Source organism: Teleopsis dalmanni, chromosome X, assembly GCF_002237135.1.
Source record: "Teleopsis dalmanni isolate 2A chromosome X, ASM223713v2, whole genome shotgun sequence".
In the NCBI taxonomy this organism is placed as follows: Eukaryota; Metazoa; Arthropoda; class Insecta; order Diptera; family Diopsidae; genus Teleopsis; species Teleopsis dalmanni.
Window position 1 is genome coordinate 74503526 of NC_051848.1, and position 13037 is coordinate 74516562.

Here is a 13037-nt window from a genome sequence, read left to right on the forward strand (position 1 = left end):
AATACTTGAAAATTTGCTGGTGGAACGCGCTTGTGTATACACAGTGTTTACTCAAAGTTACTATGAGTAGCTAGTGGAACAGACCTAATAACTTTCTGTTTTTAATGTTGGCAATGCTTTCATGACATTATTTGTATTATTTTCAGTCACAAGTAGCCATTAAAAATTTAAAAATTCGTGACATAAAATAGAAAATTTTAGATTTTTATTCAAAAAGTTTGAAAAGTTAAATGTTGTGTGTATTTTTGTAACAATTTGTGAAATATAAATAACAACCAACAAATATAGGTAAGTAGTTTTTATTTCATTTATATATCATTATATAATGTACCTATCATACTTTTATTCATAATTGTTTATGAAGAAGTGCACATTTGACCGAACTATTAGATCAATATAGTCCGTGTATGACTATTGTTATGTATTTAGAATATTTCCTTATACTTCTATGACATCCATAATAATCCTTTCTTCTGAGTTCTATTCTAGATTCAAATTTCAAAAATAAGTCATTACTTATGTGTACTTTAATTTTTAATGTACTCACTATACATTTCGTTAAAAAAATCAATTTGATCGATATAGGTATTAATTCTGAACGTTGTCTTAAGTAGAGCGCTCCTTTGTATGCTATCGTACTTTATTTTAAAATCTCGAAAAAAATGGTATGGGTTGTGTTATATTCCCATGATTTCTCGTGTATTTGTATATCTTTTTTCCAAACTAAATTCTCCTTTGTGTAGGGCTGCTACGTGTGTTAAGGATTTTTGCGACAGTTACCGAATATTTTATCCTACCTTCGTATCTTTGTATTTATATCATCAATTCAGGACGAAGGACGAAGTTCCTTATTCTTAGTTGACCTTAAAATTAATTTTAATGTTAACTCATAAATAAATAAATAAATATCACTAATTATAGTTTTAACATCAGTGCTAAGGCATTCATTATACATTCACCTCCTTAAGGTTGCCATGTATTTTTAATATTGAAATTATTTATCATATTTTGATGACAAGTAGACATTGAAAGTTTCAAAATTCTTTACATAAAATAAAATATTTTAGATAGTTATTGAAAAAGTTTTATAAGTTGTGGTGTTGTGATAATCTGTAAAGCATAAAATACATTATTTGTTGGTAAGCAGTTAAAAGTTTTTATTTCATAAATATTTTATCATATAAATTGTCTATTACGCTTTTTAGATTTTTAGACTAAACTTTTAGATTGTTATGATCTGCTTACGATTGTAGTTAAACTATTACATCTAGAATATTTCCTCTGGTGTGGATTTGTTATATTTCCAATAGTCTATCGTCCTATCTGAGTTTTGTTATAGATTTTATTTTCGCTGATGGGTTACTACCTATGTGTACTATTATTCTGAATCCATGTTTGAATCCCGCTTAATATTTTAGAGAATAATGTACGAGTATCCGTTATGCCAACTATTGTTTATTTCTTTGTTGATGTTTTCTCTTAGATATTTTGCAGTCGGTTTCTAGATTCATTTTATTTCTGTAATACTGAAATGATTGACGTAAAATCACCCAACAGTATTATTGTACCATACTTCTTAATCCTATAATGAATCCTATAGATTTATACTTTTTAATGTAGTCCGCGTACGCCAATTCATCAATTTTTAATTTCATTACAGTTGCATGTAGATTTTTTGTGACCTTTTAGGATGATAATGGAACGAATTCATGTTGATATTTTTCATCAGGTTCATTTTCTTTTATGATTTATCGATATATCACAGTGACAGTTCTTTATTATCAAAATATCAATTACTCCAGTTTGTTGATTGACATTATTATTTATAATGTGATTGGTTCGTATCTCCTTTGTGTTTTGTGTAGAATCGTTAAATCTATTTGATAATTAAATTGTAATTGGTCATATTTTTTTACATAAGTAATTATCGTTTCTTTTTTTGATGCAATTTTTATTAAATATTTGTTGCAGTCTGCTTCTTTCAACCGATATACCTCTTGTATCATATAAAATAATTATTGCCAACTGGCATATGAGGTAGAGGACTTTCTGTGAAAATGTTTCAGAAGTAATATTTCATAATGAATTTCATGTATTGACATAGTTTCATGCCATAATAACTGATGAAGCTTTATGTGATAGAATTAGTTTAGCACAAAGACGAATTGAATTTCTCATCTAAAATACATTTTTATTACAGTTCATAAATATTTAAGAACAAATATTGAATACTAACTATTATTTGTTAGCATATCTAAAAGCAATGCACTTCTTATCTCAAATAGAAAGCTCTTTGAAAACTCTTGTAATAAAGGTAATCCAATCCAAATTAAAGTAGTTGACTTATTAAAATTAAATGACTGTTATTTAAACACCGGATTTTATTTAAATACTGCATTTAAATATTTACACGTCATGTTTTCCCTATAATATCTTAACTTAAATAAGAGGAATTCAAACTGCAAGTCAAAAGTACTTTATTAAAGCCTTCATTGAGAATTTTTATTAAGGCCATGTGCGAGTGCGAGTAAATTGAAGTAAAGTCAATTGTAATTTCCTTGGATCTTTTCGCACTGCACTTATGTAAATATTTATTTATTTATTTTTTGCATTTATTTATTATTTTTGGTTAAAAGTTTCAAAATTTATTTATTTATTTATTAAACATCTTATAAAATTTTCACAATGGTAACATCTAATTTATCTAATTTTTAAATAATTTAACCTACTCGAAACATTCGCTGACATACCGACATAATTCACTATTTCTCTCAATTTACCATTAATATACTCAGTACCTAATTAATTGCTTCTTCATAGCGAACAAAATAATACACAGCTGATGAATTGCTCAGCTTCTATTCGTTTTATTAATAATATTATTTACTTAAATCGTGTTTGTTTTGGTATTACTATGTACATAAAAGTGTGTTTTTACGTTTTTGCACCCCACAGAATTCATTGGAAGCACCCTTACTTAGGTTCACACTTATCGAGCTCCATTAAGAGCCATGTTATGCAGACAGTCATGGTCACATAAAATGTGAGATTATTGTTGTTTTCAACATAATTTAATAAGTTAAGAGTGTGAGTACGACAGTAATTTGTATTTGTTAAGATGATGCCTGCCTTTTATATAGTTATATATCAATTTTGTTATATTAAAATATATATGGTATTAATATTCACAATATTTTGTACTGTTTAATACAAATTTTTTTAACAAAACTACAGTACAACTTAAAATTTAATTCCATACATATAAAAGTGAAAAATTCTTTGCTGGCAATGCTATATGATTTGAACTATAAAAAATTAAATTTTATTTGACAGTTTAGTTAACATTTTTTAATTTTCTAGCAAACTTTTCTTAGTGGACAAGAAAATAAGATTCTGAGTTAAAAAATTAGCAATAAGAATCTCAAAGAATTCAAATATAACAGCAATTACTCAGGATTCAAATTCTGGTAAGTTTAACGAATTTGCATATTTGACTTAATGTTTTTAATATACTATATGCACAGAACTTATTTCGTTAAGCTAGATCTTTTATATTTTCGATTTATTCTATATCATTGCACAAAAGTATAGCAATTTTTAATAACATTAATGTGGTTAAGCCGAAATGATTGGCGCGCAAAAATAAAAGTTTGCTGCGTCGGTTGCGTTGAATGAAAAATGTCGACAGTATATAATAATATTTTAATATAATATTCATATTTCTTAAATATATACTATATACATGTATATATTTTACACAAATAGTTTTAAAAGCCTTAGTGCTGGTAGTACTCAAATACAGCAAAAGTTTACTTACCCATTTTTCGGGATTAGCATATAGGCATTTAACATATATATATATATATATATATATATATATATATATATTATATATATATATATATATATATATATATATATATATATGTATATTCTACATAATCCTACCCAGCACCAGTATTTCGACTTAAATTTCGCTGTGAATTAATAGGTTTAAATGGATCCCAAGAAGCACAGTAATAAACCAATCTTAGGTTATGAGTTTATTAAAAGTTGGTTTTAACAAATATTTCTGGTAGTTTCAGTCCATTTTCATAATTTTTATACCACAATCTTCATCAACTATGTAAATGTAATATATATATATATATTTTAACTTATATATGTATTTTATTCACTTATTTTCAGATAGCGGATTGTTTAACTGACGCCTGCGTGGTATTGGTCTTCACTCTTGTTTTTCACTTAGTAAGTTAAAATATTTAGATATTAAAAATGTTTTTAAAATTATTATTATATATTTTTTCAAATATTTTTAAATACAATATGTTTCACATAATTGTTAATCATTTATATACACATTTTTATTACTAAAATATAACAAAACTTAATTGAAAAGTAAGTTTTTTATCAATTTTACCTAAAAGCATTACATATTATTTCAGATTAAATTCCGGAAAAGTTCCCTTTTAAGTTCAAGTAATTTTCAATATGGTAAGTTAAAAATTCCATAAATATATTAATATTATTATATATATAATACATTATTATTAATATTAAATAATAAGATGTGAATGCACCCCATTGTGTGCCTCCAACTAAATTAATTTTAAACTATTTTATTTTTATTATTTTATTTTTTAATTGCTGTGGGGCTTGATTTTACCTTTTGGATTTGGGACCAGGATCCTGCTTTTAATATACTCAAGTCTACGCCTTGCCACCGCTGGGCAGTTGCATAGAAAATATTCTAATGTTTCCTTCTTCTCATGACAGAATCAACACGAATCACTTTCTATCGCATCTATATTCTTCCTGTGGTAATTTAGTCTACAGTGTCCTGTAAGAAGTTCAGTGTAGAATTTAATATCGTTTTAGCTAAGGCTAAGGATAGCGTCAACTTTGATATGTTCAGGATCAATGAATCTTCTTGACTGGCGAAAGCCTGTTTGGGGTCTCCAGTAATGAAGTAGATTTCGTTTCTCCTGCTCAAATACTAAGTTATTTGTGAAGCTTTTTGTTACCCCGCAAAAGAGCTCTGGATTAATCAAAGAAGTAAATGCACACTTATTTGTTAGGGACTCTTTTTGTTTCGGTAGCCACATAAAAGTAATATAGTTCTTCGATGCTAGAGTATTGAGAAGATGAAAGCATTCCCAAACCAACTTGGATTGGAAAAAAGAGTTTGTTAAAGATTTTATAGTTACTTGGCTGTTCGAAATCGCACATAGCTCTAGGACGTGGACATCTGCTTGAAAATGAGATTATTTTTTTTTTTATTGGATTTTAATAAGTTTTGTCTTTTCAATCTTTACCATACACAAGACCACATTTGTTCTCAATAAACTTCGAGAACAGTAGTTGTTTCACTTTTAAGAATGTCTCTAATCTTTCTGCGGTCATTTATTTCTTTAGATATCCCAGCGGCATGGAATGAAATCATTGTGATTATGTACTGTTTACTCATTGACCTTAGTTGAGTTTTAGACTGCTTGACTAACTACAACTTTGTTTTACGGTTGAGCAAAGTAATAAGCTTAGCTTTATTTTCCAAGAACACACTGCAATCTATTGATTAAGTTATTTTTTGAGATCAAGCGATCAACCTCTTTCATAGTAAGGGCTTCGATTCGGAACACTGAATTATCTTGTAAGGCGGTAGAATCTGTTAATACTCCTTTTGCGCTACATTATTCCATATGTTCACTCCACATAGATAATCATATTTGGTTTTCATTTATTCAATTTTGAAAAAAAAGATTTTGCAATTAATAAAATGCTTGTTACTAGGACAGTTGGTAGGCTAGCTACAATGGAGCTATGCATCTTCCGCATGGCTTTTCATCAATCACTTACTGTCAGTCTGAGAACAGATATTATGGAAATAGATAGCATGCATGCTATTCTCTATATTTAACCGAGTACTTGTACTTGTTTGATAATCATTTTGGAGCATTGTTCATGAGAAAAGCGAGTCAGTGCAAAGTATTTGACGTATAACCAGTCCACATTCATAAAACATATTTAAGAGGAAGTTAAGCTGAATGTTCTTCAATTATTTTTTCAGTGAACCTCTAAAGTTAGAAATACTTTCGATAGTCCACATAATCCTCTACCGTTTTCAATACCCATTCAGAGGTAAAAGGAATTGATATCAATATTAGTTATTTAGAAAGTGTTTGCTTTCGACAGTTTGCTATTAAATGGAAGAATATTTTTTGACTTACATTAGATTAGAAATGCAATTGCAGAAGCAGATGCAGATTTCCAAAGCATGAATGAGTGCTGCAAATTCGTTTCATCACCAGCTTAACTGTGTTCGGGCTTGTGCTCTGTAAATGTTGTCAATTCAAACAATTCATATTTATGAGTTGAACTCCACGCTTGCGCTGATCAAACTCAATATCATATGAGGCATGAAGCGTAAAGAATGGATGTTGCAGCGCATTGCACGCTGTAATTGCCGATTTGCATTCGCATTTGCTGTGTTCCATATTTTATGTTGCCAATTGAAAGAGAAAATTTCGACGCTTGTGGTGGAAACTTTCAAGTTCACTATCATTTTCACAAAATCGCTTCGATTGAGTTTAGTTCGATTTTATTCCGCGATCAATAAGCGGTGCCGGAGAGACTTGAATTCTATTGGCAAGCAGATACGCTGTCTTAGTGTCATAAATACCACAATTATATTTATTGCATTTCACAATTTAAGGTAATTACGATCGTGTTGTTGTTGCAAATGTCTAACTGCTTGCTGATCATATTTTTCTTGATATGAGATCCAGCAGCAAATACTGATTGACTGAAGCGAGTTCGATGTAAAATGCTTGCGATAAAGTTTTGGAGAAAAACTTTTAAGTAATGAAAAGCGAATTTTATTACAAGCGTTGTAATTATGAGAAATTCCGTGGTAAATGTGGGAACAAAGAACACTGATATTTTATTGAATTATATACCATCGAGTTTTTTTCAATACCCTTTCGTCATGTTTCAGGCAATATCATAATGCCACAGAACTTTTAATTTCCGCTGCCCAAAATTTGATAAAAGAAGTTGTCCTTACTTCAAAGAATTTTGAAAAGACTGAAAAAAGTCTTCGATCCAAAGATGTCAGATTCGAGAAATATAGTGTTCATTATTATGATCGTTTCTATATCAGAGTGATCACTCCTATAAGAGAGTGATCAGTTCTAGAAGAGAGTGATCGTTATAGTATGTCTATAGGAAAGCGATCATTATCATCATGTATATAAGAAAGTGTTCATTGTGATCATGTCTATAAGAAAGTGATCATTATGATCATGTCTATAAGTAAGTGATCATTATGATCATGTGTATAAGTAAGTGATCATTATGATCATGTCTATTAGAAAATGATCACATGATCATGTCTAAAAGAAAGTGATCACTATGATCATGTGTAGAAGTAAGTGATCATTATGATCATGTCTATGGTATAAGAAAGTGATCATTATGATCATATGAATACTTAAGTGGTCATTATGATTATGTGTATAAGTAAGTGATCATTATGATCATGTCTATAAGAAAGTGATCATTATGATCATGTGTATAAGAAAGTGATCATTATGATCATGTCTATAAGAAAAAAGATCACTATGATCATGTCCATGAGAAAGTGATCATTATGATCATTATTATCAGTTCTATAAGAGAGTAATCATTATAATCACTTCTATAAGAGATTTATTACGATCACTCAAGATCAGTACATTAAATAGTATTTTTAATATTTAACTAATCGCCATAATCAGTTGATGAGCAGTGGTCTGATCATCATGATAAGTTTCGAGGAAATTGCTCACCGTGATCAGTTGATAAAAAATTGATTATCATGATTAAATGATCATAGTGACAACTTTAAATAAAACCAGAGTCGTACAATATCGTTGGTTTCTTATATAGAATTGCAAATTCCTATACATTAAGACTGAAAAGTTTTCGGAAATTCTCATTTAAAATTCGCGCGCTGTATATTTTTCGATATTTTAAGTTTATGTAGTTTGGCAGCACTGTCTTTAATTACTATGCCAAAAATGAGCGCGATCTGTCAGACAGTTCGTTTACGGCAGCTGTTGAAACCAGTTCACCTCAGTAGTGCGTTGCGAAATGTCTTCGACGGTCGTACGACCGTCCTGAAAGGCTTTGTACCACTCATAAACTTGAGTTTTCGATAAAACTGATTCCCCATAAAGCCTTTTGTAGCATTCGCAACGATTTCTGCACACGAAATTTCGTTCGAAAACACAAAATTTGATGCAAACTCTTTGTTCTATATTTTTTCCATTGTTTTTTTCGCAACGCACTACTGAGGTGAACTGGTTTCAACAGCTGCCGTAAACGAACTGTCTGACAGATCGCGCTCATTTTTGGCATAGTTATTGTCCTTAATTGCTGCCAAACTACATAAACTTAAAATATCGAAAAATATACAGCGCGCGAATTTTAAATGAGAATTTCCGAAAACTTTTCGGTCTTAATGTATAACTCATCTCGCTAATAAGTTATTTCTTTTAGTCGTAATTTTTTATTTTATTGCTTACTTACAGAACTCTACATTGGACGATTATACACCACTTTTTCCGCAACCAGAAATAGATTTGGTCGAAGTCATTGCGCAGTACTACGTAGATTTCATGGCTGGTAAACTTTCGAATGCTGAAATTCAAAAAACTATTATTACTGTGTTGGCGTGCATATTGTTTGTTCAAGTAGTACGTGGTTTTTATTGCTATAAATGTTTAGTAAGTGAATAGCCAACAACTAGTTAAAATACTTTATTAAAAATATTTCTGTTCTTTAGAGAAAGTATTTGAGAAGAAAGGTTAAAAATATATATTTTAAATTGCTTGGGATTGACAGCAAAAGTTTGGTTCAATTTCACGGTTATGAACAGGAATTCAGCGACTTCAGTGATTATGACAATGATGATTACGGTTTTATCCCAGATGACGCAGTTGACACAGGTGTTGCTGAAGATTCCCAAATTCAGTTGGGTTCAACACAGAGTCCTGAAACTGAAATAAGCATTTCTGATACAATTCAAGAGGGTGGCAATAATGAAATTGATCCTGTTTGTGGTATCAAAAATGAAATCTCTGTCACCGAGAGTCCAAACTCAAAATTTGATGAGACTAACATTTTGGACTGCGAAATTGTTCCAACTATATATTCAGAAGTTCCTGATCGTCAGCAAGTTTCACATGATAAGATTTCGAGCGATATTACAAACTTAAAGAAATCAACAACTTCGTTGGATGATGCTTTAAAGCCTACTGTTAAAAAAATTGAGCAACAGAAGATAGACACTTCTCGAGCAACTGTGCGATCTCGGTCGAGAAAGAAGAAATCGAGTTCTAAGCGCGGCAAAAAATAAACAACTCCTTAATCGAAAGATTCATCAAAACAAGAAACTAACTCAAACACCTTAAGATATAAAAGTTCAAAGATGAATCTAAATCATTAATATTAGTAAAATATTGAGTTAGCGATTTTAATAGATTCTAGATTAATATTGAACCAGGCAATATTACAGTATTTCCTGATTGGAATGTAACTGTGTCTATACATTTTAAACACCAATTTTTTAAAATTATTTTTTTTTTTAAATATCTTTTTTAAATTGTTTGTTTTAAAAGGATAAGCAATGGAATAATATTGGTAAGTATAATGCAATAAAAGTAGACATATAACATACATTGTAAAATTTTTTAACAAAATATACTCAAATTCTTTTATTGTTTTTTTTTTTTATTGCATTATTGATTTTCGATCAAAAGTTTGATACCAAACTAATTGATGTATACGTTTATTTACAGATTAGATGAATACATAAACAGGTTTTAAATATCAATAGATATAATTACTTCCGATTGGGTAAAACCAGCTGAAAAAGGATCAGTCTATAACAAACCAATTTATGGAGAGAATAATAATGGTAACTATCGTTGGGTGTTCTAATATTAGAGTTAGAGAGAAATAATATTTAGGTCGTGTGCGAGTTAGGCTAAGTTGCGTTCTAAATGAGGGAAATTCTAAGTTGTGCCGATAATGTCGTGATGTGTCGATATGTGTTGATAAATGGCTAAATGTGTGCAGTGCAAAAAATCCCACGAAAAATCCCATTTGGTTTAGCATCAACTTAGCCTAACTCGCACACGTCCTTAGTTAGAAAAATTAGTTAGAGAAATAATATTTACATGTTATTAAATTATTTACTATATGTTTTTTTTCTATTATATTTTGAATTATAATTAATTGTTGAATTTATTTTATTTTAGAAAAAAAAATAAATCTGTCGGAACCAACACACCAGTTTTCACGGAGCCATATGGCTTTCATGATGGCAGCTATAATAATTTTGGATATCTCTTCATAGCAATTTTATTATATGGATTTCATTTGATATATTGATATATTGAAATTGGTTTTTAAACCTGTTATTGTATGTTTAAAAAGATTTTAAATAAAGAGTATATATATTAAAAAACAATCGCAATTAAAAAATTGCTAAAGGACAGAACTGTTGTGATGAATGGTTTCGTGCCCGATATTATTTCACCGACATTAGATATAAAGAAGTGTTTATAAGGTATCGTCAAGAAAGAAACCTTTTCTTAACAAATTAGTAGAAGATGAGCTTTTTTTAACGACTACCAAATGCTTTAGAAAAGTGTCGCGTTTAGTATACACTACATTTAGTTGGTATTTAGTAAAGAATATATATCATAAAATTCGATACATAATATTCGCTATTAACTGTTTGTCTTTTTACAATGTAATCGAACAATATTATAATAAACATTTTCTAAAATATTAGGTATCAGAACATTTCCAGTCAGCTGTTGCCTCCTTGTCTAGTTTGATTAACAAGTCTAGTTTGCAGGTTACAATCTACATGGTTGACTACAAAATAACCCGATTGAGTCAATTTGCGTCTATATTGCATGAGGAAATTTTCTTTATTTATTTACAGTTTATTTATTCAAAATTCCTTTAAAATATAGACATTAGTATAAGTCTCTTTACTAATACTAAACTCTTTATTGCTATATATTGATATTCTTACCTAATAGTTTTTCATATCCGTTTAAGTTCACGGTTTTCTTGGTTAGGAAAACATATTTATTATAGTATTTATATTTTTGCAAGTATAATCTACGATCTTCCAAAAATAATTTTTAGTATTTTTATTCGAGATTTTTTAAGTAAAGGTCTTATTTGATTGTCAAAAGTCTTAAATACGATAGTGTAGTACATATGAAATTACTATACCAATATATACCTTCTGTTCAAAAAGTATCCGGATTTTGTTGTTTGTTGAGATTATGCACTTTGTGCAACTTCAATGGCTTTAGTCTTTACTCATTTTTCAAAATGTGTTGCATCATTTCTCGCGACAAGTTCAGCTCCTTTGGCACTTGATTGCAGCGACGGCGTAGATTTTGCTCAATTCGCTCCTTCACTTTATAAATCATTTCTGGTGTTGTTATTGTTTTTTTTTTTTTGTCCACTTTCTGGGGGTCAAGCAACGCTATCAGTATCATGGAATCGAGCTATGGTACGAAACACAGATGGTTTGTTCACATTTAGGTATTTAGGAGCGCTCGAGCGATAGTCACGTGTTTTTCCAGACAAATATAAAGCAATCATACTATCAAGTTTGAACTACATTACATACAACTTCTTTTTTACACAACACAAAAATCAAAATGCCTTTCTACGCTTATAAATAAGACAATGAGCTGCCAATGTGCTGTCAATGATCTTTCTGTCATTATTGGTTTGACAGCTATTATCGGTGCAAAGCTTGTTCGAGTTCGGGTTAAGAGTATGAAAGTTTGCAGTATGTTAGTACATACATATATCCGACACAAATATTTGCAGATTCTGTTGTGATGAGGAATAAGTCTATGGAACATCTGATCACCAACTGTGATGCACTAGGCCACAGAAAAAACAAAATATTTGGTTCATACTAACTAGAGGATGAAGACCTCTAGACCTCGAGATACTAAATGTCTAAATATAAAGAGGTGCACAATAGATTAAGCTGGTCGCAGCGCAGACAGTCCTTACCCTAATCCATAAACCATAAGATTTCATCTGATATCTAAACAAATGGAATTGAATAGGAGTAGAATAAAGGACACAGCATTTTCTTTTGTCATTCATCACACCTTAGCATTTGATTACCGAAAATATAGGAATACAAAACACTAGAGGGCATTGGCTTAACTACAGGGAAGCAACTGAAAGCAACGCTTTCGGGCCCCCGAATTTAGGGGGCCCCACTATAAATTTTTGTATTCATTGTATTTATTTTTAATAAATTCTCAAAAGTGGGACGAAACGTTTTTGTTGGAATAACTTCATATTGCATTTTTTAAAAGATACGTTAATTTTAAATTTAAAGTACATAATATGTATGTACTTCAAATAAAATATTAAACCTATTTATAAAATAAAAAAGTTTTTCTAAAAAAAATATGTGTCTTAATCGAGAGTTTATATGGAAGCTATATCTAGATTTAAACCCATTTGAAAATAATTTTGTACGTTGTCTTTTGCAAATATCAGTACAGTATACACCAAATTCTATTTGAATACCTTTATTAAAAACGGAGAAACCTCATATCCGATTGTTAAGTTTATATCACAATTTCAATCAAATCAAATGGTGAACAGGGTTGGCTCCCGAAAAGTATGTGTGTAAAGTTTCATTCGAAGGGTTCAAAAGCTGAGAGAGTAGTTTGAACTGAAAAAATATATATATTGTACTGATATATACTTAATGGTATTTCCGACGTTTTCTTTAATGCGTTACGAAAATCTTGACGAACCTTATATACCCTTTTCACATTTTTTCGTGTAAAGAGTATAAAAAGAGGGGCCCCATAGTATGTTGGTAGGGGCCCCCTAGTTAGAATTTGCTTACAGGCCTAAAAAATGTAGTTACGCCACTGCCAGAGGGTAAGTATGGTACAGTATATTTTTTTACCAGTCAGTACTTTTTT

At 29.9% G+C, this 13037-nt stretch overlaps 1 protein-coding gene across 3 annotated transcripts; it reads left to right on the plus strand.

The window, feature by feature from the left end:
• The first annotated feature begins 247 nt into the window (after positions 1 to 247).
• Positions 248 to 9958, plus strand: LOC119662729. 3 transcript variants are annotated; one of them, XM_038072461.1, is made up of 7 exons: positions 248 to 288; positions 3361 to 3467; positions 4189 to 4248; positions 4446 to 4494; positions 8571 to 8765; positions 8825 to 9681; positions 9840 to 9958. In XM_038072461.1, exons 4-6 carry the CDS (start codon positions 4492 to 4494, stop codon positions 9395 to 9397), a joined length of 771 nt encoding a protein of 256 aa, XP_037928389.1. In that variant the 5' UTR covers positions 248 to 288; positions 3361 to 3467; positions 4189 to 4248; positions 4446 to 4491; the 3' UTR covers positions 9398 to 9681; positions 9840 to 9958. The 3 variants fall into 3 exon arrangements, with proteins under 3 accessions (XP_037928389.1, XP_037928390.1, XP_037928391.1); XM_038072462.1 differs by lacking the exon at positions 248 to 288 and adding an exon at positions 1095 to 1139; XM_038072463.1 differs by lacking the exon at positions 248 to 288 and adding an exon at positions 2973 to 3043.
• Positions 9959 to 13037: the final 3079 nt, after the last annotated feature.